Source organism: Oryctolagus cuniculus, chromosome 3 (assembly GCF_964237555.1).
Source record: "Oryctolagus cuniculus chromosome 3, mOryCun1.1, whole genome shotgun sequence".
NCBI classification, from domain to species: Eukaryota; Metazoa; Chordata; class Mammalia; order Lagomorpha; family Leporidae; genus Oryctolagus; species Oryctolagus cuniculus.
This window is the reverse complement of record NC_091434.1, coordinates 118555821-118583230: the sequence shown is the minus strand read 5'-3', so window position 1 is coordinate 118583230 and position 27410 is coordinate 118555821. Positions and strand designations below refer to the sequence as shown.

At 42.9% G+C, this 27410-nt stretch overlaps 1 protein-coding gene across 3 annotated transcripts in view; it reads right to left on the bottom strand.

Annotated features, from left to right (window-relative positions):
- Positions 1 to 27410, bottom strand: part of UGGT1 (UDP-glucose glycoprotein glucosyltransferase 1) — a 115407-nt gene that overhangs the window by 53774 nt on the left and 34223 nt on the right. For all 3 annotated transcript variants that reach the window (XM_070071037.1, XM_070071038.1, XM_070071039.1), the window contains 8 exons: positions 26589 to 26649; positions 21267 to 21358; positions 19023 to 19173; positions 18099 to 18218; positions 14445 to 14530; positions 8381 to 8516; positions 5315 to 5446; positions 1815 to 1979 (listed from right to left, as the gene is read on the bottom strand). In XM_070071037.1, coding sequence (XP_069927138.1) covers positions 1815 to 1979; positions 5315 to 5446; positions 8381 to 8516; positions 14445 to 14530; positions 18099 to 18218; positions 19023 to 19173; positions 21267 to 21358; positions 26589 to 26649 — 943 coding nt within the window. The remainder of the gene's footprint in view (positions 1 to 1814; positions 1980 to 5314; positions 5447 to 8380; positions 8517 to 14444; positions 14531 to 18098; positions 18219 to 19022; positions 19174 to 21266; positions 21359 to 26588; positions 26650 to 27410) is intronic.

Below are 27410 nucleotides of genomic sequence, written 5' to 3'. Positions count from 1 at the left end.
GTGCGCCGGCCGCAGCACTCTCTGCTGTGGCCAGGGAATGCAGTGGAGGATGGCCCAGGTGCTTGGGCCCTGCACCCCATGGGAGACCAGGAAAAGCACCTGGCTCCTGGCTCCTGCCATCGGATCAGCGCGGTGCGCCGTCCGCAGTGTGCCGGCCGCGGTGGCCATTGGAGGGTGAACCAACGGCAAAGGAAGACCTTTCTCTCTGTCTCTCTCACTGTCCACTCTGCCTGTCAAAAAAATAAATAAATAAATAAAAAAGGGGGTTTTGGAGATTTCTGACACATTCTTTGGAGTCTAAAGTGTCACATGCATGATACCCTGATGCATGTCCAGGAAAAAAAATCTTAGAAGGTCCCAAACTTTCCCTTCTATCCTTGAAGCTGAGAGCAGGAACTGAAGGCTGAATTCAACCCAGCTGAATACTGAAGGTGTGCCCCAACATGAGTACAAAGAATCATGGGAAAAACAGAAACTTTCTGGATCACATATTGAAGAAATTTGTTTATTCATTAGATGGCCAGTGGGCTAAACAAGCAGACTTCAGAGGACACACATGATAAACAACAGGCTAGAGCTGCAACAGCAAAAAGCAACAACAAAAAACCATAGTAAAGAATTTGATTTCTACAGGTGTCACTTTATATTATCTAAAGTGTCAAAATATTAAAAAAAAAAAAAAAAAAAGGTGGGGGACAGTGTTGTAGCAAAGCAGGTAAAGCCACAGCCTGCATTCCCAGCATTCCATATGGGAACCAGTTCAAGTTCTGGATGCTGCACTTCAGAGCTAGCTCCCTATTAATGTACCTGGGAAAGCAGTGGAATACATTCCAAGTGCTTGGGCCCCTGCACCCACATCAGAGACTCGGAAGAAGTTCCTGGCTCCTGGCTTCAGCCTGGCCCAGCCTTGCCTACTGCAGCCATTTGGGGAAATGAACCAATGGATAGAAAATCTCTCTTCCTCTATCTCTCTATCTCCCTCCCTCCCTCCCTCCCTCCCTTCCTCCCTTCCTCTCTCCCTCTCCCTCTCCATGTCTAACCCTGCCTTTCAAATAAATACAATAAATCTTGGGGATAAAACCAAAAATAAAAAATGATCATCTCCAGAAGAAGAAAGGGGCAGGAGGTAATGATTCGGCTGGAGCACTAGTTCTTGGGAGGCAACCGCATCAATCAGTGACAAGAATGTCTTTGTCAATTGTGGTGGGCCGGTCATATCATACCTGACAGCTTATACTATAAGGTAATGTATAGTGGGCCTCTAACAAGGGTGGGGAATGTGCAACCTGTGGGCCGTATAAGGCCACGAGATCATTTGGTCTGGCCCCGCCAAGGCAGCTGCAGGTGGGAACTAAAAGTAAATTTATAGCACAAGGTTTCGCTCAGAGGTGCAAATAATGTTCTCAAATTGGAGGTGATAGTTGCACAACTCCGTGTAACTCTCACTGAAAACCATGAAATGGCATAATTTAAAGGTTGAGTTTCATGGAATGTGACTAACATGTCAACAATTATACATACATGAACTTACATATAAATTAAAAATAATGAGTCTTTCCAAAGTCAAAATTCCTTACAAATAAACTTTTTATATTTTAAAAATAAACATTTAATCTTAAATCTAAAATTAACTCTTCAATTCCAATAAACGGAACTCTTTTGATTATTTTCATCATAATAGTACTAGGAATCTAACCAACTATTAACGGCAATATATAAACAATGATACTTAAAGAATCCTATTGCCTACTACAAGAGACTACAAAAACATAAGCAAACTATTCTCTAAAACTCAGCCTTGAATCGCCACTTACCAAGTATACCGCTCTTTGGAAGAAGTTTGTGGTCTCCAGGATTTTGTGCATTGTGATGGTTTCTAACTCATCAGGATCGAGCTGCTCCCTTTCGAAGGGCATCCCATTGAAAAGAACAACAGGCAGCGGACCGACTCCAGTCTGCTCATAGTAGCCTCTTGCTTCCTAAAGCACAAGGGCCCACAAAACACCATGTATTGGTTCTTTATGAAACAAATGAGACAAGATAATACACTTTTTTTTTTTTTTTTTTTTTTTTGACAGGCAGAGTGGACAGTGAGAGAGAGAGACAGAGAGAGAAAGGTCTTCCTTTTGCCGTTGGTTCACCCTCCAATGGCCGCCGCTGCAGCCGGCGCACCGCGCTGATCCGATGGCAGGAGCCAGGAGCCAGGTGCTTTTCCTGGTCTCCCATGGGGTGCAGGGCCCAAGCACCTGGGCCATCCTCCACTGCACTCCCTGGCCATAGCAGAGAGCTGGCCTGGAAGAGGGGCAACCGGGACAGAATCCGGCGCCCCAACCGGGACTAGAACCCAGTGTGCCGGCGCCGCAAGGTGGAGGATTAGCCTATTGAGCCGCGGCGCCGGCTAAGATAATACACTTTTTGTACATGCTTGTACTAAGGAAGAAAAATTAACAGAAGTGATGGTAAAGGAGAAATAACTGAAGATAGTTCTTTAAGGAAAAAAAACAAAGTGACAGCATTAATCAAATTAACATCTTACTGAGTTTTTATATAACCACAAACCCTTGCAAATTAAGTGGTGTGGTGTGTGTGCAGCCCAGGCTCCCAGGAACGAGTTAAAAGTACTATGGTTAGCACTGTGCCATAGAACTTTCTCCAGTGATGGAAAAATTCCATCTGTGCCATCTAGTAGAATAACCAATAATCCCACATGGCAACTGAGTGCTTGGAATCAGGTTACTATGAATAGACAACTAAATCTTTAATTTTAATTGATTTTATTTAAGAAGTCACATGTGGCTAAAAGCGACCATATGGGCAGCACAGCTACAGACTATCATAAATTATTAGTGCCCCTAGCAGAAAGCTGGAGATGAAATAATTAAACCCATACCACTAACAAAAAAACTGCACCTGTGAAAAACAAAACATCTTTGCTCTAAGATATACTAAGTCCAATCTCTGCCCTTCTAAGGACAAAAGAGGTTGCTCAGCAGGAAAATGCCAGGGCAGGCGCTGGTGCTGTGGCACAGCAGGTTAAAACCCCAGACTGCAGCGCCGGCATCCCATATGGGCGCTGGTTCAAGTCCCGGCTGCTCCTCTGATGGCCCAGGTTCTTGGGCCCCTGCACCCATGTGGGAGACCCAGAAGAAGCTTCTGGCCTCGGATCAGCTCAGGTCTGCTGTGCAGTCATTTGGGGAGTGAACCAACAGAATGGAAGACCTCTCTCTCTCTCTCTCTTTCTCTCTCTCTCTCTTTCTCTGGCTCTACCTCTCTGTGTAATTCTTTCAGATAAATAAAATAAATCTTAAAAAAAAAAAAAAGCCAGAGCAATACACTGGCGACTGTACCAGACATGGATGCTCTCCCTGACTGTAAACACTGGAGATGCTCTTCAGACTAGGTTTCCAAAGTAAAAACTGTTATCAGATGTAAAGAGGACTATTTTAAAAATCCTTGATAAACACCTAGTAAATAATCTTTTCTGAAAATCACAGCATAGTTTATAATTGTTCTTTAGACAGCACAAGAAGAAAAGATTTCACCTGGGCAAAATACTACCAGTCCTCAGTAACAGACTGCTTCCTGTCTAGTCCAATCTCACCATGATAATACAGGATGACACAGATTTAGCCGCAATGCAATGAGGTCTTCTAGGTTGGTCCCAGCCATTTCCTTATATTACTGTTAAAATTTTTAAATTGCTCTTTGAAATCCCAACTATTTCATAAATGTCCTCAATTTAAATTTAAACCTAATTTGAAAATCATCCTCTTACCCAATGAAAACAAAGCAAAATAAAATAACAAAAAATTATAAATGACAATAAGTAACACTGGCTTTCTGTGAAGATGGCACATTGTTTTGACTTTTACATACCTTCCTTCTTTATCACTTGTAAATAGTTTACAGGACCAAATAACAGAATTCAACCAAATTACCAAAGAGACAAAGTTAAAAACCACATGTGAAAATTTTCTACCAACAGATCACTATAAATGTTAAGTAATGATATATAATTTAAAGTCATTAATTATAAAGTCTTATATTAAGCCACTCACAAGTGGCAATTGAAATTAATGACTCAGGGTTAGTACGCCAAATAGAAAATGCCTGCATGTGTGTGCTAGAACTTTTCCTAATGCCATTATCTTACTGGCTTTGAAAGATACAAATAAATACCCAGCAGCCTACAGATCCTGCAGTTTGAATTTTAATTGCATTGCTTTCTTTGAGAAATAATTACTTCTTTCAAGTATCACAGAAATATCGCAGCCTCAGATTTGTAACAAAGCTACAGATATTTCTAAGTACAATGATGTTGATTAAAAGTAGTCCTAAAGCAAATCATCATTTCAAGCAAATGTACTTTCTTAGACTTCCTTGTGTGGGGGTAAATCCCTTGCAGTTTAAAAACTCTTCGTCATCATTAGCTTGTTAGGACTTCTGGGATCTTCTCAACATCCTGGCCTTGAGAGTTCCTATACTCAAACAGCTAGGGAATTAAACAGCTCAAACATAAATGCTCTATTTGTGCAGGGAAGGGCCCCAATCAGCACAAATCGCGAAAATACCACGTGTGGGTAAACTATGGAGGAGCCTGCCCTGTGATATGTCCGTTCCATTCTACACAGAATCAAACCTATACCAATACCCTTTCCGCCAGTTTGCCCACTCTATTCAATAATTTTTAAGCACATACTTTTCCTTATCATATCCAACCCCAAAGAAGAAGCTATTGTACTTTTCCCTCATAGGATAAAATTAAACATGTTCTAAATATAAAATATGACATATTCCATGAATTCCCTCAAATATTTGGTATTCCTGGCCCAGCCCTGGTTATTGTGGACTTTTGGGGAGTGAATTAGCAAGTAGAAAAACTGTCTCTCCCACTAATTCTGAATTTCAAATAAATAAATAAATCTTAAAAAAACAAAAAGTATATAAGAGAATATACACAGCTTACATACACAGACTATACTATTTTATATAAGGGATTCGAGAATCCAAGGATGTTAGTATCAACGGAATGTCCTGGAACCAGTCCCTACCCCCACTTCCCTGAGATAGAAATGAGAATTACACTACCACTGCATTGTGAAAAAAGAATTCTTCAAGTGTACAGTTAAGATGCATGTTAAAAGTCAATGACATTTTCACAAAAATAAAATCACTAAAAAGTGATCTGGTTTCCAAAGTTTTAAATGTTAAGTACCGACACACTTAATCACAATGATCGTTATTTAAAAAACAGAGGGAAGCTAAGAACAGTAGAATGTTGCAGCCAAATGAGAAGCACCAAAGAATCTCCTACCTTCCGACTCTGATCGTAAGCAGAATCAATTCCTAAAATGCTGTTCACTTCTACATATGGATATTTCTTCTCCAGGACACTGACCACATGTTCAACTTTCACTTTTTCTCCAGTCCGCACCTTGTTATAGATCTGAAGAGGAAAAATCAGGTAACCAAATACATTTTTAAATCCAAATGTCAACACATTCATTACAAAATAATTTTGAATGTAGAGAAAAACATGGCCATTTTTCTTAAAAAGATAAATTAGGGCATGTTAGCAATTTTCTTTTCCACATACTTAAGACATCGTCCTAGAACTGAAATTCAACTTTTTAAAATATTCTAATCGCAGGGTGGGTTTTTAGCTTATAAGATAAAACACCAATTAGGACTCGTCACATATTGGAGCACCTGGGTTCCATTCCTAGCTCCAGCTCCTGATTCCAGCTTCCTACCAATGCAAACCCACTGGAAGGCAGCATGTGATAGTTCAAGGTAGCTCAAGCTCGAGGTCTTGCATATTAGGTGACAAGTTCAAGTAGTTCAGTCTGTCACCTAATATGGGAGACCTCGATTGCATTCCCAGTTCCCAGCTTCAGCCCCAGCCCAGCCCTGGCTGTTGTGGGCATTTGGGAAGTGAAACAGTGGATGGGAACACTTTCACTTTCTCAAGTAAATTTTTTTTGAAAAATCCCAAATCAACTCACAGACATGTTAAGCCCCAAACACATATAAGTAATATTTGAACTTAAGAACTTAGAGATATAAAATATGTATGGCATAATTCCTGTTTTTAAAAAAACAAACCAAACAGGCCCAAGCTGTGGTGTAGTGGGTAAAGCCACTGCCTGCAACACTGGTATCTTATATGGGTGTTGGTTTGAGTCCCGGCTACTCCACTTCTGATCCAGTTCTCTGCTATGGCCTGGGAAAGCAGTGGAAGATGGCCCCAGTCCTTGGGGCCCGCACCCATGTGGGAAACCCGAAAGAAGCTCCTAGCTCCTGGCTTTGATAGGCTCAGCTCCAGCCACTGCAGCCATCTGGGGAGTGAATCAGTAGATGGAAGATCTCTTTCTGCCTCTGCCTCTCTATAACTCAGCCTTTCAAATAAATAAATAAATCTTAAAAAAAAAAGTTAAAATACTTTAAAAAAAAAAAAAACCCAGGTCAAAAATAACAATGTTTGCATATGTATAGTAAGTAGAAGGATACCAGGCAATTGTTTAATGGTGCCTATCTTTAATAAGCATTAGGGAAGGGGGAGGGATGAGACAGAAATTTTAAATTGACACTTTTAATACTATTTGAATTGTTTCACAGAGATCATTACTTTTACAATAAAAAATAATCAGAAAAGAATGAAAACTTATATAATCCCTTCCTTCACACAAATATCTATGAGAAAAAACCTTTATAAAGCAAACTTCAAAGTACTTATTATTCTGAACAACTTATTTTTCTACGCATAGCCCTGCTAACTACCTTCCTTGTCCATTCTCACAGAGATCACAGCATCAGTCCACCAACTAGAATCCCTGTCACTCTCTTTTCCCTTCATCAGATCCATCTCCAAACAATGCTGCAGAATGAATTTTTAAATTTACGTTTGAACCCTTTTACTGTGGATACCCCAGCTGTGCAGCCTACCATGGCCTCCAGGACTAACCTACCCCTCTGACACTTGGCTCCAGCCACACTAACCACTTGTCAATACCACCTCTGATTTGCAGCCGGGTTCAACTTACTCCCATTTGTCCTGGGCTCAAATGACACAACTTCCCACTCTAAAATATGCCAAACACCATTCCCAGGTTGTGGTGATGGGGTGGGGGTAGTCCTTGTGCAGTCACAGCTGGCTGAGCTCGCCGCACCACATGGCATCACCAATCTGTACATGTGCCCTCATAAGGCCAAGGCTGCAGGGCCTTTGAGGACAGGGGTGAAATCTTACTGTACATTGTACCCCTCACATCAGTATGAGGCCTGGCACGTAGAGGGACTTTAGCAAATGTTAGAGAAATAAATGAACTCTCTAACAAAAAGTGAATAAATAAAAAATGAATCTCTTGCCAGTAGACATAATATAAATAATAAACAGCAGACTAACATCAGGTTTTGGGGTAAAAAGAGTGAAAATTAATAGCTTTAAAAATGGTTTTTAATAGTGACCATTAACTAAAACAAAAGAACTGTTACTCATAAAGTTGGTTATACTCAAAAACAGGAAGAAAAAAAATACAAGCAAACAAGGAGAATTTTCTTCTGAACTTGAGCAAGTAAATGTCCTAAATGTACACATAAATCAAGGCATTTCAGAACTGTAAGTAAAAAATGGAAAAGCTGGATGGTTAAGTGAAATAGAATCTTATGACTCGAATATTAAACGAAGTCCTACAAAATATGACACTCATAAAGAAAAAAAAAGGAAACTTTTTCTAAAACAAGTACAGAATGTCACATTTGCCAAAAGACTTTCACTATGGATCTCAAATCAGCAAAGAACAGAAGACTGAGATATAGCAGGAGGGCTCCTAGGAACATGACAACATCTCAGCACTCTATTATTGTTAGTAAATCAATTTTAAGTAGAGGGCCAGCACTGTGGCATAGCAGGTAAAGTGGTGACTGCCGTACCGGCATCCCAAATGGACACCGGTTCAAATCTTGGCTGCTCCACCACTTAAGGTACAGCTCTCTGTTATAATCTGGGAAAGCAGAAGATGGCCCAAGTCCTTGCACCCCTGCACCTGCATGGGAGACCCGGAAGAAGCTCCTGGCTCTTGGCCTTGGATCCACCCAGCTCTGGCAGTTGTGGCCATATGGGGAGTGAATCAGTGAACAGAAGACTCTCTCTCTCTCTCTGCCTCTGCCTCTCTGTAACTGTGCCTTTCAAATAAATAAATAAATATTAAAAAAATAATTTTAAGTAGAGGTAATCCCTGAAATGTGAAACACATAGAATTCATGCGAACAACTTTTACTTTTTCTCTTCACAGAAATAACAAATCTGCTTACCACACACTGCTTTTTTTAGAGTAAGTTAGATTAAAAGAATGTTTTGTCATTGTGGACAAAAACATACATGTGTCAGAGTTTGGAAGGCATGGTAATGATCCACTTCTTGCGCAACATAGTTATATGCTCTCAGAACAGCCACTCCGGCATCTTGCATCCCATCAACATCTTCAGAGTCATTAACCACAAAGATAAAACCAATTCTGGAGGGGGAAGGGAAAGAAGAAAAAGAAACTTCTCAAAGAACGCAACTGTTTACAAGGAATGGCAGCCCCTGCCCTCCCGGCCACTGTAGCCAGTGGGAAAAACCATCCCTATGTGAAAAGCCCAGTTCTCATCCTACTTTGCTAAGGTCGGCAGACACCCATACCACTTGCAAAGCAGCAGGTTCTCAAAGGGGGAATGGACGAATCTGCTGTTAGAACAAGCAGTTTTCACATCACAAAAAGATTCCTTGACTGACACAAAGGGCTGTGCTATTGTTTTAAGTGGAAATGTTGTTCTGCCTTTAAGCCAAAATTAGAGAAAATGGAAATTTCAGACTGTTAAATGGAAAAGAGGGCATTTGAGTCATAACACAAGCAACATGAGAACTACAGGTATAAGAAAAGCAGAAAATACTCATCCTGGAGTAAAAAGTTATAAGCAAAGTTAAAGTTTATTAAATTTTCAATAAGGAAATAAATCACAAAGAGACATCACTGTATGACTATAGACTGGTTGGCAAAAAAACAAACCCCAGCCACCATACTGGAGCAAAAGCAGTTCAATCGACAATCTTTCCAATAAATGGTGCTGGAACAACTAGACATCATGTGCAAAATAATGAATCTAAATACAAACCTTCCGCCCTTCACAAAAATCAATTCATGTGGATCACAGACCTAAATGTAAAAGACAACACTATAAAACTCTTAGAAGATATCAATAGAGAAGAAAATTTAGGTGATCCTGGTTTTGGCAATGACATGCTGATCCCAAGGCACAATCCATGAAAGGAAAAAAAAAAATCAGTAAGTGGGACTTGATTAAAATTTAAAACTTGCTCTGCAAAAGACACTGTTATATGGTGAAAGGACAAGCCACAAACTGGCAGAAAAATCTTTGTAAAAGGGCTATCTGAAAAAGGACCAGTATCCAAAATATACAATTTTTAAAACATCACCATAAGGAGGCAATCAATCAAATTAAAAAAATGGGCAAAAGGTCTCAACAAACATATTAGCAAACAAAGCATACAGATGATAAATAAATAAGTGAACAACATACGTCATCAGAGACTAGTACATTGAAACAACACTGGCATACTACTACACACCTACTGTGACAGACAAACGTACTGACAACACGAAATGCTGCTGAGGGTGTGAAACTCCTGCTACCACTGATGCCAGGAAAACAAAATGGCACAGCCACTTAGGAAGACAGCTGGGCAGTCGCTTATGAAACTAAGCATACCCTTATCCCCCAATCTAGCAATTGTGTTCCTTAGTATGGACCCAAAGGAACAGAAAACTTATGTTCACATAAAAAATTCACATACAGATCTTTGCGCTAACTTTATCTACGGTTGACAAAACTTGGTCAGAACCAGTATGACCATTGACAAGTAAATGGATAAACAAAGTGGAGTGTATCGGTAAAACAGAATTTTTAAAATTTATATATTTATTTATCATCATTTTCTGTTTAAAAGGCAGACGAGACAAAGAGAGACCTTCCATCCACTGGTTTACTTCCCAAATGCTCACAACAGCCAAGGCTGGGTTAGGCCAAAACAAGAAACTTGGAACTCCATCTAGGTCTCCCTGATGTACGGCAGGGACCCAAGTACTTGAGTTATCATCTACTACTTCCAAGAGTATGCATTAGCGGGAAGCTCTGGGAAAAGTGGAGTTGGCACTCAACCCAGGAACTCCACTACGGGATGTGGGTGACCCCTGTGATGCCTTTATTGTTGCTTGAGACACATAAGCCTTTATCTTTTTCCTCTTTAAACATTTTCTTTAAGATTTATTTATTTGAAAGGCAGAGTTAAGACAAAAAAAGAGAGAGCTCTTCCATCCGCCGGTTTACCCCACAAATGGTTGCAACAGCTAGGGCTGAGCTAAGCTTAAGCCAGGAGCTTGGAGTTCCCTCCAAGTCTCCCATGCATGTACAGGGGCCCAAGCACTTGGGCCATCCTCTTGTGCTTTCCCAGGCACAACAGCAGGGAGCTGGACTGGAAGTGGTGCAGCTGGGCCTGAACTGACGCCCATATGGGATGTCGGTGTCCCAAGGGACAGCTTAACAAGCTACGCCACAATGCCCACCCGACATATGCCCCTTTTAATGGATATAATGGATAAAATAAACCACCAAGTCAAAAAAAATTAAGGAATCTTAATGTATGTTTAGGTGAAAAAGGCCAATCTGAAGAGGCTCCAGCCTGCATGACTCTAACTATGTAACTTTCTGGAAAAGGCAAAACTATGGAGTCAATGAAAAAGATCAGTGATTGCCAGGAGTCTGGGGAATGGAAGAAAGGACAAACAGGTGGAGCAGAGAGGGTTTTTAGGACAGCAAATGTGTAACACAGATACTGACATCATACTTTTGAGAAAATCCACACATGTGCAATTCAAACAATGAATCATAGTGTAAACTATGGAGTTCAGTCAATAATAATATATCAATAGTAATTGATTAACATGATTATAAAAATACAGAGTCCAATTTTAAACAAAGGTTTTAAAATAGAAGAAAAAAGTATACATCAAACATCAAATTGGGGCCAGCCCTGTGGCACAGTAGACCCAAGCCTCTGCCTGCAATGCCAGCATTCCATTTGGGTGCTAGCTGCTCCACTCCTGGTCCATTTCCTTGCTGGTGTACCTGGCAAAGCTATGAAGGATGTCCCAAGTGCTTGCGTCCTTACATCCACATGGGAGACCCAGAAGAAGCTCCTGGCTTCAGACTGGCCTAGCTCCAGCCATTGCAGCCATTTGGGGAGTAAATCAGCAGATGAAAGACCTTCCTCTCTGTCTCTCCCTCTCTGTCTGTAACTCTGCCTCTCAAATAAATACTTAAACACACACACACACACACACACATCAAATGAATACCTGTAGTTACCTCTGAAAAGGTGTGTGGAGAATACAAGCACAGGAGTTCCTCACTGTCACATCACATACTAAAGTGCCTGGGTTCAAGTCCCAGCTCCTTTTTTTTTTTAAATATTTTATTTATTTGAAAGGCAGAGTTACAGAAAGACAGCAAGAGACAGAAAGAAAGATCTTCCATCTGCTGGTTTACTCCCTAAATGGCCTCAACGGCCAGGGCTGGGCCAGGTTGAAGCTAGGAACCTGGAACTCTATCAAGGTCTCTCACTGGTGTAGCAGGAGCCCAAGCACTTGGGCCCTCTTCTACTGCTTTCCCAGGTGCATGCTCAAGGAGCTAGATCAGAAATGAAACTGGGGTTGGCACTATGGCACAGCAGGTAAAACTGCCACCTGCAATGCTGGCATCCCATATCAGCGCTGGTTCGAGACCTGGCTGTTCCACTTTCAATCCAGCTCTCTGTTCTGGGCTGGGGAAGCAGTAGAAGATGGTACAAGTCCTTGGGCCCCTGCACCCATGTGGGAGATCCTGAAGAAGCTCCTGGCTCCTGGCTTCGGATTGGTGCCGCTCTGGCCATTGTAGCCATTTGGGAAGTGAACCAGCAGATGGAAGACTTCTATCTCTCTGCCTCTACTTCTCTGTAACTCTGTCTCTCAAATAAATAAATAAATCTTTAAAAAAAAAAAAAAAAAAGCAAGCAAGAAAGAAATGAAACAGCCAGGAACTCGACCCAGTGCTCACACGGGTGTTACAGGGAGCAACATAACCTGCTGCACCCCAAAGCCAGCCCCTCCTTACACTTTTAATTCCAGATTTCCAGCTTCCTGTTAATGTGTACCCTGGAAGGTGGCAGTTGGTTATTCAAGAACCTGGGTCCCTGCCATTCATAAGGGAGCCTCAGATTGTGTTCTGGGCTGCTAGCTTTGGCCTGGTCTAGCCCTGGCCATTTAAGGGCATTTGGGGGTAGGTTGGGGATAGGGGGAACATGAACAAGCAAGTAGAAATTCTGTCTCTCCCTATGTATATCTTTCAAATAAAAACATTTTTTTAAAGTTCACAGAAAATGTGTACTATAAAAAGCTATGCATGAATTTCAAAGGCTTTTTTTTTTTGCACTAAAGTAGATCTATAATTCTATGAACTTTGGGGAATACTCTCCTATGTGAGTGGGAAGAGGAGACAGCTCATTTTTAGATGAAAACTGTCCTTTTCTTTTAAAATCCCCCTTATGACAAAAATTACATGTGTAGGTTATGTGCAGAAATGGCCTAGTCTTATGAAAATAAACACATGGGCTAAAACCTAATTATAACATCAGAACCTCATTACTTTCTCATAACCCTCCCTAGGTTTCCACTTTTGAGAAAGGGCATCAGACGTCTTCTGTTAGCTAAGCCAGAAATTGAAGACTTCAGTTTTTCCTGGGCCTAGTCCCATAACAAGTGCCACCTTGTCGCCGGGGACTCCGACAGATGTCCTCTCCGCAGCCCCCAACACTTCTGTACAGGTGCACAACAGCTCACACAGTGAGTCAACGAACAGCCCACAGGCCTGGGACTCCCACAAACTGCCCACAGCACATCTTTCCGGGGCCTAGGAGTTCAAGTGTCACCACCTTCTCACCTACCCTTGCAATCTCAAGACTACCTTACCTCTTCTTGCTCCTCAGCACAAGTCAATCAATATGAAACTGGTGCCCACTTTTGTACCATGCACCAACTGCTGTGATCTAATATTTCTCTTTTAATCAAAGCACGATTCTGGGGCCCAGTGCTGTGGTGTTGCAAGTAAATGCCACTGCCTGCAGTGCCAGCATCCTATATGGGTGCCGGTTCGAGTACCGGCTCCACCACTTCCAATCTAGCTCCTGGCTAATGTACCTGGGAAAGCAGCAGAAGATGGCCCAAGCACTTGGGCCCTTGCATCTGCATGGAAAACTGGGAAGAAGGTCCTGGCTCCTAGCTTCGAATCTTCCCAGCTCCGGCCATTGAACCCATTTGGGGAATAAACCAGTGTAGAAAAGATCAATTTCTCTCTCTCTCTGCCTCTATCTCTCTGTAACTCTGCTTTTCAAATAAATAAATAAATTTCAAAACGAAAAAAATGACTATGGTGAGCAATCTGTTAATTTATTCCTGTATCTATCCAAGTTATATTCATGTTTTACATGAAAAACTTCATTAAACTCCAAATCTGTGCTATTCTAGCAATCAAACCTTCTATTTTTTTAATGCCTATCTGAAATCCACCTTCTCCTCAAAACATCTGCATCTCAAGTCTTTCAGTCCTAACACATTTGATGACCAGCAGGATAGAGCATCTTGATCAAACATCTTGTTAACATATTTCAAAGTATGCAAAGGATTTCTTCCAAGAAGCTAGGAATATGGCTTCAATATCACCCCCAGCAGTTTGCCCAGTGCTGGGCATGAAACATTCAGCAGTATTTGTTGTTTCAAGAGTTTCCTAAGAATTTAAATTTCATCAATATGTAAAGTTATTAGAAATATTGAGACTGTTAAGTGCAAGTATCTTAACACTTATATGTAAATCCCTTAAAACATTGTTCCTGTAAGAAACGGTTGACACCCAACCACTCAGTGTCCCGTGAGGAGAGCTGGCAACACAAGTGAAAACACATGTCTACTGCATGTACAAAGGCTGCGGATGCATCTGGTCCCTGACAGTGTAACAAACCCAACTGGCAAAGTTCTAAACTCCAACAGTAGTGGAATAGGGATCTGAAACATGGACATCAACCAGGAAAATTCCCTTCTACTGGGAAGCAAGCTGAGATGACAAACTACTTTTACATAGGCTATTTATTAGTAATTCAATGGTGGTAAGCTTCTGTTCACTGAAAATCAAATTCTCTATCCTAAAAGAGACTGACTTTATATCAAGGAAAATCAAACTGCCATGAATGATTCCAAGTATTAATTTTCTTACAATTCAGCTGCACCAGACGTGCACTGAAGAACGACAAAACATCAGTTAAACAAGACCCATCATCAAATCAATGCCAGTGTTACCTTAGAGGTATATGATTACTGAGGAACATCTCAGCTGTGTTAATCAACTCTGATGTGGTCTCATGTGCAGGATCAACCATGAAAACCTGTAGACACAAGGGGGGAAGAACACATGAAGAGATACACTAATGTTCCCAGGCCAGCAGAAATGCAGTTAGTCTTTAGGTAGGAAGCCAGTTACTCTTGAACCAAAAAGAAGAGGAATTATACAAATAGGAGTTATTTCCCACTAAGTGCAAAGAAAGTGGAACTGAAGTGCTAAATAACTTTCTCATGGATTTATGCTGATTACCTGGGCACTGTACTTCATGCTGCGACACCTATTCTTCAACTTCATCAAACAAAAACCAAATTTTTCACCTCTGCCATCTAGGAAAAGGGAGATTTCCCTTTTGCAATTTCATTTCTAAGGGTTTCTAAATTACAAATTCATTTACAACCCAATTCTTAGATGACAGTAATCACTGTCACATATGAAGCACCTACTATGCTCCAAGAAACCTATAAATACTCTCTCTCATTTAATAAAGTGCAGACAGGGGAAGGCATTGTGGCACACAGGGGTAAACTGTCACCTGAGATGCCCACATTTCATGTCAGAGTGCCAGAAGGTCCAGGCTACTCATTTCCAATCCAGCTCACAGCTGATGTGCCTGAGAACCAGTGGATGATGGCCAAAATACTCGAGTTCCTACCACCCATGTGGGAGACCCAGATGGAGTTCCCTGCTACTGGCTTTGGCCTGACCCAAATAATTTAGGGGGTGAACCAGTGGATAGAAGATCCCATCCTACCACACCCCTCTCTGCTTTTCAATTAAATAAAGCTTAAAAAAAAGTGCAGGGGCCAGTGTTGTGGCATAGCAGGTAAGGCTGCCACTTGCAACACCAGCATCCTACATGGGCACCAGTTCGAGTACCAGGCAGCCCCACTTCTGATCCAGCTCCCTGCTAAAAAGCCTAGGAAAGCAAAGGAGAACAGCCCAAGTTCATGAGCCCCTGCACCCATGTGGGAGACCTGGTAGAAGCTTCTGGCTCCTGGCTTCAGCCTGGACCAGCCCTGGGCCATGTTGGCCATTTGGGGAGTGAACTAGCGGATGGAAGCTCGCTCACTCGCTCGCTCCCTCTATCTCTCTCTCTCTCTCTAACTCTGCCTTTCAAATAAATAAAAAATAAATCTTTCCTTTTTTTTTTTTTTAAATACAGACACATGGAAAGAAAGAGATTGAAATTTTGAAATTTTGACTGGGGTGGGGGCTGTTGTGGCTAGATGTGCACAATCTGAGCACAGCTGCTCTGCTTACAATCCAGCTCCTTGCTACTGCTCCTGGGAAGGCAGCAGATGATGGCTCAAGTGCTTGGCCTCTGCCACCCACGTGGGAGACAGCCATGGAATTTCAGGTTCCTGGCTTCAGCCTAGTCTAGTCCAGCCAAGCCATTGTGGTCACCTAGGGAGTGCACTAGAAGTTGGAAGCTCGATCTCTTGCTCTCTATCTGCGTAATTCTGTCTTTCAAATAATAAATAAATAAATCTTTACCAAAAAAAGAAAAAGAAGAAGAAAGGAAAGAAAAGAAAGAAATTTTGATTGGAAAGGAAAAATTGGTTTCAAGAACAAGAAAAGGGGGCCAGCGTTTGGGCAGAGCAGGTTGGGCTGCTGCCCTTGTTCGCATCCCACATCAGAGCACAGTTGGAATCTTGGCTGTTCTGCTTCCAATCCAGCTTTCTGTCAATGTGCCCTGGAAGGCGACAGAAAAGGGCCCAGGTACTTGGGCTCCTGCCACCCATGAGGGATACCAGGGTGGAGTTCCTGGCTCCTGGCTTCAGCCTGGCCCACACTTGGCTGTTACAGCCATTTGGGAAATGAACCAGAAGATGAAAGGTCCCTCTCTTTTTGCTCCCTTTCCTTCCTCTTCTCTCTCTCTCCCTCTCCCTCTCCCTTGCTCCCTCCCTCTCTCTTTCTCCCTCTGCCTTTCAAAGAAATAAATAAAAAAGAAAAGGGCTGGCATTGTGGTGCAGTGGATTAAGTTCCCAGCTCCAACGTTGGCACCCCATATCAGAGTGCCAGTCCAAGTCTCAGCTATTCCACTTCCATTCCAGCTTTCTGCTGATGTGCCTGGGAAGGCAGTGCATAATGACCCAAGTACTTGAGGCCCTGCCACCCACAAAGGAGGTCCAGATAGAGATCCTGGATCCTGGCTTCAGCCCGGCCCAGCCCTGGCTATTGTGGCTGTTTGGGGAATGAATTAATAGATGGAAAATCAGCTTCTTTCTCCTTCTCTTCCTCTCTCTGTTGCTCTGCCATTCAAACAGATAAGCAAACAAACAAGTAAATTATTAAAAAAAAATTATTAAGAGGCCAGCACTGTGTGGTAGCAGGTAGAGCCACAGCCTGCAATGCCAGCATCCCAAATGAGTCCTGGCTGCTCCACTTCTGATCCAGCTCTCTGCTGTGGCCTGGGAAAGCAGTAGAAGATGGCCCAAGTCCTCAGGCCCCTGCACCCGCATGGGTGACCTGGAGGAAGCTCCTGGCTCCTAGCTTCGGATCAGCGCAGCTCCACCCTTTGTGGCCATCTAGGGAGTGAACCAGCGGATGGAAGACCTCTCTGTCTCTGCCTCTCCTTCTTTCTCTGTGTAACTCTGACTTTCAAATAAATAAATAAATAAATCTTTAAAAAAAAAAAAAAAAAAGATCAAGAAAAGTGGAACAGGTGTTGGTGTAGTAGTTGGCTCCCCGCATGTGATACCTGCAACCAATATCAGAGTCCCTGGTTCAGGTCCTGGCTTTTCCACTTCTAGTCCAGCTTCCTGCTAATGTACACCCAGAGAGGCAACAGGAGATGGCTCAAGTATTTGGCTCCCTGCCACCCACTTAAGAGGCTCAGACTGAGTTCTGGGCTATTGATTTCAGCCTCATCTATCTCTGGCTATTTGTGGGCACTTGGGGATTGAGCCAGTGGATAGACCTCTGTCTGACTTTAAAATAAAATGAAAATAAGTAAACAAAATGTTTTTAAAAGCAGAGAAAAGTTCAGAAAGCAGTTTCCCTTGCAAGTTCCGAGGCAGACAACCTTGGCACTAACCTGCTCCCTAGAGCAGCTACATGAGGGAATAGAAGAAGCAAGAGGGGAACAGAGGGCCTGGTAAGAACGCTTTTCCTTCATCTCTGTAAAGCAGTGAAATACAGAGTGACAAGTAGGAACTCACAAAAAGACTTCAAGGATGAACTGAACTGGCAGAGTTTAGCAAGTAAGATACTGAAGAGTAGCAACATGTACTTCCGAGTAAAAGTGAGAACTATTTTAAGACTTAAACAATGTTGTTGTGAACCTAAAACTGCTCTAAAAATAAAATCTTAAAATACAAAAAAAAAAAAAATCATTTAAGACAGCACAGTCTGGACCACACCTTAAGCATGAGGAGCACTTCCTAACACAGTGATGGTGCCTGTAATACTGCTGCGATGGCTCACAGGCCTACAAATGATCGAGACATGCCAAAGGCCTCCTCTGTGAGCATGGAGCAGATCTGGTTGTGGTGGAAGGGAAGCAGCTGGTCCACAAGTGAACATTCCATATAGGACAAAAAGGCAGGGAAGCGGGCAAAGGAGAGAGAAACAGAGTTCACAGCTAAAACAATAAGGGGCAGGTTCATTACCATGTTATGCAAGTTCTTCCTGATCTGCCGGATAACACCAGGAAAAGTGGGTCGAAGCAACTCTTGCAGATTAGAAGGCCACGAACTGTATCTGCTATCAACCTCCAAGTTGTTGACCCACTAGAAAAAGATAACATGAGGCATACACATTAATCACCTGTCAGTGAAATAACAGTAACACTTTAAATTATTTTACGAATCATGAGGGCCAGTGCTGTGGCTAAGCAGGTTAAAGCCCCAGCCTGCAGTGCCAGCATCCCATATGAGCACTGGTTTGAGTCCTGGCTGTTCCATTTCCAATCCAGCTCCCTGCTAATGTGCCTGGGAAAGCAGCAGAGGATGGCCCAAGTCCTTCGGCCCCTCATCCCACATGGGAGACCAGAGGATGGAAGATCTCTCTCTCTCTGTCTCTACCTTTCTCTATAACTCTTTCAAATAATAAATAAATAAATATTTAAAAAGAATCAGATGATTACAGGCCATTTTCAAAGACACAGAGAAACAAGCAACTAAAAGACAAATTACAAAATAGGTGAAACCAATAAAGGACTAGTGTCAAGAAATATCAATTTGGGGACGGCACTGTGGCACAGTGGGTAAAGCTACAGCCTATGATGCCAACATTCCATATGGGCACTGGTTCATGTCCCAGCTTCTCTACTTCTGACCCAGTTCTCTGCTAATAGCCTGAGAAAGCAGCAGAAGATGGCCTTAGTGCTTGGGCCCTACAACCCATGTGGGAGACCCAGGAGGAGCTCCTGGCTCCTGGCTTTGGCCCAGTCCACTGCAGGCTGTTATAGCCATCTGGGGAGCAGCAACAAAAGAGATGGTGGGAATAATGTAACACCTACTAAAGACAAGCCAGAAAACTGTGGTAGAGGTACCTGGTCAGAAAACCCCTGGATCACCCAAAGGATTACTCACGGCAACAGCAGGATTCCTGATGTCTACTGCATAGTCAGACTCGGATGGCTGGATGTTCAGTTTCAAGATGTTATGGAGAGAAAGCCCTTCTATTCCCAGCCTATGCAGACCCTCCATTACTCGAGCTTCATTCCTCAATGTATCAAAAAGACTGGGAAAAGACAGGTATTTAGTAGAGAAAAAACTTGAAAAAAAAAATCCTTGTTACAAAAAACATCTCTCAGTTCAAACTCAATGCTAACTCAGATCAGTTGGGAAATCAAAAGAGAGCCAACCTTTGTCTTATCACATCAAAATACACAGAACAAAGTACACAGGACTCCTTCCTGTACCATATTTATTTACACTTACCAATGTATGTATAAATTATCTCTAAGTATAAACATATAATATGAGAATAAAATAACCCTGATTTTGTGCTACTGTACCTGTCTTTAAAGACAGTATGTTAATCTGTATTGTTTCTTGTAACTGAATGTGCATCTACAAGTATTTTGAAATGAATTAAAAAAAAAAAAAACAGAAAAAGTTACATTACAGATATATGTTTCAACATCAGTATCAATTTACAGAGACAAACATACATGTGAACCCTTGAAAAAAATCGGGAAGAATTCACACCCAACTTTGATGTCTGCTGGGGAGGTAGAAAAGACAGGTAAGTGGATGAAATGTTAGGAAGAAAACTTTGGTTCTTTTTTCTCCATTACTGAAAAGTATTTACAATAAGTAAGTACAACGTTAATAAACTCTGAGAGATTTACAAGGATTTAAGTTTTATATAAAACTTAAATATGTATTTTAATACACATCTATAAAAAAATCACTCCATAAAAACCCATTTAAAGACCAGTGCTGTGGCATAATGGGTTAAACCGGCACCTGCTGCATTGGCATCCCATATTGGTGCCAGTTCAAGCCCTGGCTGCTCCACTTTCAATCCAGCTCTCTGCTATGGCCTGGGGAAGAAGTGGAAGATGGCCCAAGTTTGTGGGCCCCTGCATCCAGTTCGGAGACCCAGAAGAAGCTCCTGGCTCCTGGCTTTGGATCAGCCCAGCTCTGGCTATTGCAGCCATTTGGGGAGTGAACCAGCAGATGGAAGACCTCTTTCTCTTCTCTCTGTCTGTCCTCCCTCTGTAACTTTGCCTTTCAAATAAAAAAAAAATCTTTAAAAAAAAAAAAAAAAAGAATTTCACCTGCTATTTCCTCTCCGTGAATTATCTTTATATATATTAAAAAAAAAAAACCATTTGGACAATCTTTTACAGTAACCATGTCCTTTTTTTTTTTTTTTTTTTTTTTTTTTTTTGACAGGCAGAGTTAGACAGTGAGAGAGAGAGACAGAGAGAAAGGTCTTCCCTTGCCATTGGTTCACCCTCCAATGGCCACTGCGGCCGGTGCGCTGCGGCCAGGGCACCGCGCTGATCTGATGGCAGGAGCCAGAAGCCAGGTGCTTATCCTGGTCTCCCATGGGGTGCAGGGCCCAAGCACTTGGGCCATCCTCCTCTGCACTCCCTGGCCACAGCAGAGAGCTGGCCTGGAAGAGGGGCAAGCGGGACAGAATCCAGCGCCCTGACCGGGACTAGAACCCGGTGTGCCGGCGCCGCTAGGCGGAGGATTAGCCTAGTGAGCCGCGGCGCCGGCCGATGTCCATTTTACTAACTTGTTACTAGCACTGTAATGCAATAATGCACACAACAGCTAATTCAAATAGCTAATGTGAAACTATCCTACTGTGGAAACAGCTTCTTCTGAAGCACTGGCACTGCTTGTCTTGCTTCTTATGAAGCCAGGGTCAACTGTGTCAGTTTTAATTCTAAAGACAAAAGCAAAATTCTGACTGTCAACTTCCCACTCAAAAGTCATGAAGACAATTTAGAGCAATTTAATCCTGAACCACATTTGCACAACAAAAAAGTTGTTATCCAGTAATGTGGACAGAAAGCCTTCTGAGGCCCTAGACACAGCATTTTAAATAAACCTCCTCACACTGTGTGCAGAGGCCCAACAGCCTGCTCTCTCTGCTGTTCTATGGTGAACTCTAATAGGTATCCCCAAAAAGCACTTAGGCATGGAAATATGCCATGACACAGTCGGCAACAGTCACGCTGATTACCCTCATCACATCATGGCCTACCCACGCACACAGTGGGGCCTGGAAAGCCTTAGGAATGATGACCACACATGTCACAAGGAGCTACATATTATAAAAGCTTTCCAGAAAGTGAAAAATATCATCCATACCTGAATATATCCTGCGTATCTAAATCAATATGAAGTCCATTGATGAAAATAGCTGAGTCGCCAGGATGTAATCCTAAAGTTCCCTTGAAATACTGAAAAACGTAAAAAAAAATATTAGAAAGTAGTGAGAAAATACTGACCAAAACTTCAATATTTCTGGGCTTTATTAACTGTACAAATCTTGACAATCTGAAGCTGGATTCAGATTTCCTTCTTTATACTCCCACATACACTTCTTAGCACCTATTACACTAAATGAAATCACTGGTTCAGTCTCCTCCCACTCTATCAACTTTATGATGAATAAAATACAATTGTTTCCTACATGGAGCAGACATACACTAAGTACTAAAAGCCACTTCTACAAAAAGAAAATGTAAATAACTCATTAAATAAATAATATTGTACTTAATTTTAAAAATAACACGTTTCTTCCTGTCCCCACGATATACTAAGATATTTTACTCTTGGGCAGGTATTTGGCCTAGCAATTAAGATGCCTGTGGGACCGGCGGTAGCAGCTGACATCCCATATGGGCACTGGTTCGAGTCCCGGAGGCTCTACTTCTGATCCAGCTCCCTGCTCTGGCCTGGGAAAGCGGTGGAAGATGGCCCAAGTTCTTGGGCCCCTGCACACTCATGGGAGACTATGTGAAGAAGCTCCTGGTTCCTGGCTTCCATTGGTGCAGCTCTAGCCGTTGCAGCCAACTGGGGAGTAAACCAGCGGGTGTAAGATCTCTCTCTCTCTGCTTCTCCTCTCTCTCTGTGACTCTGACCTTCAAATAAATAAATAAATCTTAAAAAAAAAAAAAAAAAAAAAAAAAAAAGGATGTCTATGTCCCACATCAGAATGCCTGGGTTCAATTCACAGTTCCAACTCCTGACTCCAGCTTCTTGCTAATATAGACCACAAGGTAGCAGCAATGGTTTAAGTAATTAGGTGGAAGACCTGGGTGGGATTCCCAGCTCCTGCCTCTAGTACCTGCCTCCAACCCCAGCGGGGAATAAACCAGCAGGTGGGAGCTCTGTGGGTATGTGTGTGTGTGTCTCTCTCTGCCATTCAAACAACTTTTTTAAAAAAGACTGACTTATTTATTTGATAGGCAGAGTTCATACATTCACACACACAAACACACACACACACACACACACAGAGAAAGAGAGAGACAGGGAGAGAGAGAGATTTGTCTCTCCACTGGTTCACTCCCCAAATGACTGCAATGGCCAGGGCTGAGCCAGGCCGGAGCCAGGAGCTTCTTCTGGGTCTCCTGTGCGGGTGGCAATGCCCAAAGACATGGGCCATCTTCCACTGCTTTCTCAGGCACATCAGCAGGAAGCTGACTGAAGTGGAGCAACTGGGACTTCAATCGGTGCCCATATGGGATGCTGGCACAGAGGCAGTGGCTTAATCTACTGTGCCACAGCACCAGCCACTCAAATAACTTTTTTTTAAAAAAAGGTATTTTGGGCTGGCGCTGCAGCTCAATAGGCTAATCCTCCGCCTGCGGCGCCGGCACCCCAGGTTCTAGTCCTGGTCGGGGAGCCAGATTCTGTCCCGGCTGCTCCTCTTCCAGGCCAGCTCTCTGCTGTGGCCCGGGAGTAGAGTGGAGGATGGCCCAAGTCCTTGGGTAATGTACCCGCATGGGAGACCAGGAGAAGCACCTGGCTCCTGGCTTTGGATCAGCACAGTGTGCCGGCCGCAGCGGCCATTGGGAGCTGAACCAATGGAAAGAAGACCTTTCTCTGTCTCTCTCTCTCTCTCACTGTCTAACTCTGCCTGTCAAAATAAATAAATAAATTAAAAAAGGTATTTTGTTCTTCAGGTTTCCTCTTCCAATAATACTTCTCTGAACTGCCTGCCAGGAAATGAAGCTAGTATTTTGCCTTTACACTAGACATCAATGGAACATTAAACTTTGCTTTCCCTTAGTAACAAAGCTAAGTCCTACACAGACACTGATTTATACCTTTAATATCAAACACAGAACAAGGTCAGTATCTGTAACTGCGGGCCACACTAGCTCCTGAATTTTCCTTACCTTTGCTCATTAATGCCAGGTAGTAGCTACGTAAGCTTGCTACTCCTCCTTCTTAAACTTCTGCTGCCCTCCAATTTGTGGTGCCAACAAAGATTGTGACAGCTGTGGACAGCAGCTAAAACTCCTAGACGAAGTCCAGACATTTAACAAAAATGGCTTTTACAACCCCATACATCTCGCTTATACCTTCAAATTAAGGCACACCAAGAAAAGGCTGTCTTGATGAAAAGAGCACACAGTGTAACCGAGGTCACTTCTAAGACGTGGCCTCCACAAGGCCCTTCACCTGCTGCTCCCCAACACGGTGGCAGCCTTGCACAAAGATGGCAGTGTAGCCCCTGAGACCTGCCTGAGCTGACAGAAACACTGCTGAGTCCCCAGTGTAGCTCCTCGTGAATTGTATCCCTTCCATTCATTCGTTTCTCTCAAAGGAACCTGGGACTGTCATTCATAGGGAGCTAAGCCACACAGGAGAGAACGAAAGAAATCAGTCAGATCCCAGGGCCAGAACTAATCTCTCTGTAACACACAGCTGGGGGAGGACAGGGACTACTGTACTCCCTTTACTCACCAGTGGTAAGTGGGAGAGAAGACAATGTTGTACAGAGGGGAAGCAACAATGAGAAAGCTGTCGCTTCTGCTACAAATAGCCAGCAAGATAGAGGGATAACACCACAATGTCTGCATTTTTCAAAAACATGCTGTATATCACACACACACACACACATATATATATACACACACACACAATTTCTGTCAGCTAAAAAGACAGATAAGCAGGTTGCATAGTTGCATCAGCTGAGAGCTGGAATTCCTTTCATGGGCAACAAGAACTCCATGTGCACTCCCTCCCAGACTGTGGGGTATGCACGGTACACATTCCAAGGCTAAGAAACACTGAGTTGGTTGAAAAGGTAAATCCAGCTCAGATCAATTTCTTTTTTATTTATTTATTTTTTTTACAGGCAGAGTGGACAGTGAGAGAGAGAGAGACAGAAAGAAAGGTCTTCCTTTGCCGTTGGTTCACCCTCCAATGGCTGCCACTGGAAGCTGGTAACACAGGAGGGTTCACTTCGGAAAAGTCATCATACTAAAGATTTAGAGTAGCTGGCGCCGCGGCTCACTTGGCTAATCTTCCGCCTGTGGCACCAGAACCTCAAGTTCTAGTCCCAGTTGGAGCACCGGATTCTGTCCTGATTGCTCCTCTTCCAGTCCAGCTCTCTGTTGTGGCCTGGGAGGGCAGTGGAGGATGGCCCAAGTGCTTGGGTCCCTGTACCCACATGGGAGACCAGGAGAAGGTACCCAGCTCCTGGCTTCAGATCGGCGCAGAGCCGGCCATGGCAGCCATTAGGGGAGTGAACCAACGGAAGGAAGACCTTTCTCTGTCTCTCTCTCTCTCACTGTCTAACTCTGCCTGGCAAAAAATAAAATAAATAAAATAAAAACATCTAGTGTATGCACACACTTGTGTAGGTGTTTTATATTTTTAAGTACTTTATGTATGTTTATAAATTGTTTCACTCAAACAAATCAGGAATCCAAGAAAGCCTGAATGGTTTAACACTATGTCTTTATTGAGAGTCAAAACTCACTAAATTTAAGGTAACATTTGATATGGTTATTCTGGAAGTTTAAAAGTAGGTAAGGGTGGGGCCGGTTCTGTCGTATAGCAGGTAAAACCACTGCCTTCAGTACTGGCATCCCGTAAGGACGCAGGTTTGAGTCCAGGCTGTTCTACTTCCGATCCAGCGCTCTACTATGGCACAGGAAAGCAGACACACACACACGCACACGCACACCCCTGAAAAGGTGACTACTGAATTAAAAAGTGGGTTCTGCAGAGTCTTTCAGACACAAGCCCCCACCTCCCCTGCTGATTCCCCACAGCCCAGGTGATTGCTGTCACTGTTCTCCCTGCTCCGGAGAAGTGGAGGCTCACTACCTAGAAAGAGTAAAGAGAATCCAAGGCCTCTGGACATCAAAGCCAAGTGAGGACAGGAGGTCTCACCATGGAAACAGGGGGTGAGAGCAAATTACCAAACGCTCTTCCCTACTGGGCTCAGACTGCACCCTCCCAGCAGACCAGCAGATCCTTTTCGGGAGATTGAGCAGCCCAGACAAAAGGGTCACAGACGCCATCAACACTGCATTTGGAGGAAATGACACCAGGGCACCCTCCAGTCAACAAGCCCCATTCTTGGGGCTTCCAAACAGCTTCTCAGTGCGAGAGGCTCACACGTGAGCAACCGTCACAGACCATCAGGCACCTCAGGGAGGCTTTCTCCACTGAAGACGAGACACCAAAACAAAAACTTGCACCTTAAGAGAAGTAGATATTGCAGAGAAAAAATACCATAAAAAGGAGACTCCACGAGCAACAAAAATTCATGGAAATAAAAGAAATCTGACAACTAGGGATGGACATTTGGTCTAGCAGTTCACATGGCCACACCCCACACTGGAGAACCTGAGTTCAAATCCTAGCTCTAGTTCCTGACTCCAGTTTCTTGCTAATGTAGACCCTGAAAGACAGCAGTGATGGCTCAAATGATTGGGTTCTTATCACTCAAAGGCAAGATCTGGATTCAGTTCCCCATCTCCTGGCCACCATCTGGCCCAGCCACAGGCATTGCAGGCATTAGGGGTACGAACTAGCAGACGGTAGTCTCTGCCTTTCAAATTAGAAACAGAGACAATAAGATCTCCTAAAAAAAAATATTGACAACCAATCAAATTCTCAGCAAAGAGGATAAAAATCCTTCCCAGAAAAAAGGTTTTGTTAAAAAAGTAAGGGTCTGGTACTATGGTATAGTAGGTTAAGCCTCCGCCTGCAGCGCCAGCATCCCATATAGGCACTGGTTCAAGTCCCAGCTGCTTCACTTCTGATCCAGCTCTCCGCTAATATGTCTGGGAAAGCAGTAGAAATGGCCCAAGCACTTAGACCCTGCACCCGTGTGGGAGACCTGAAAGAGGCTCCTGGCTCCTGGCTTCGGATCAGCTCAGCTCTGGCCATTGTGGCCATCTGGGGAGTGAACCAGCAGATGAAAGACCTTTCTCTCTGTCTTTCCTTCTCACTGTTTGTAACTTTACCTCTCAAATAAATAAAATCTTAAAAAAAAAAAAAAAACAACTAAAAATGCAAACATTACAGAAATGCACAAAAAGTATTACCATCTTTGACAGAGAAGTGTAATACTATTAAATGCCACAGGTTAAACTTAGACATCTTCATATTTAAAGATACAATACAAAACAAATGGTCTTATTTTTCACCAGTTAATACCTTCTGATTCTCTTCCACTTCGGCTCTAAGTTCTGGACTCACAGCTGTTTTCGTTATTGCTCTGAGGAAGGAAAACATTATCAGTCTTCAGTTTAACATTTGACATAAATGTCACCATTTTCCTTATTTTTAAGTATGATATATATGCTCAATAAATTACAAAAAACTAAAAGGGAAAACCTTCAACCTTTACAATTGACATATGTATTTCTCTCCTCTCAGATGTGCATGTTTCTTTATTGTGAAGCTGCAACACCAAAGCAAAGCTGCTGACAGATCATTTTAAAGCAGAGGCAGCTGTCTCCAGGTTCTCAGCTGAATATGTGTATCTGTCTCTCCTGTACATGTTTGTTACTCCTCACAGACTGAAGGACAACAACTCAACCAAGCTGCAAACGGATGGTTCACCCTATGATGGAAGTGAAACGATGTGCATTTCCAAATGTTGGACTAAATATGGATTTTTTCTAAAAGATTTATTTTATTTATTTGAAAGACAGAGTTAGAGAGAGGTCTTCCATCAGCTGGTTCACTCCCCAAATGGCCGCAACAGCCAGAATTGATCTGAAGCCGGGAGCGTGGAGCTTCATCCAGGTCTCCCATGTAGGTGCAGGGGCCCAAGGGCCATCCTCTGCTGCCTTCTCAGGAGCATTAGCAGGAAGCTGGATCGGAAATGGAGCAGCTAGGACTTGAACTGGTGCCCATATGGGATGCCAGCACTGTAGGCTAGGCTTTAACCTGCTGTGCCACAGTGCCAAGCCCTTAAATATGGATTTTCTGCATGATTTATAAAATCTATTATTTTTTATATAGTAAAAAATA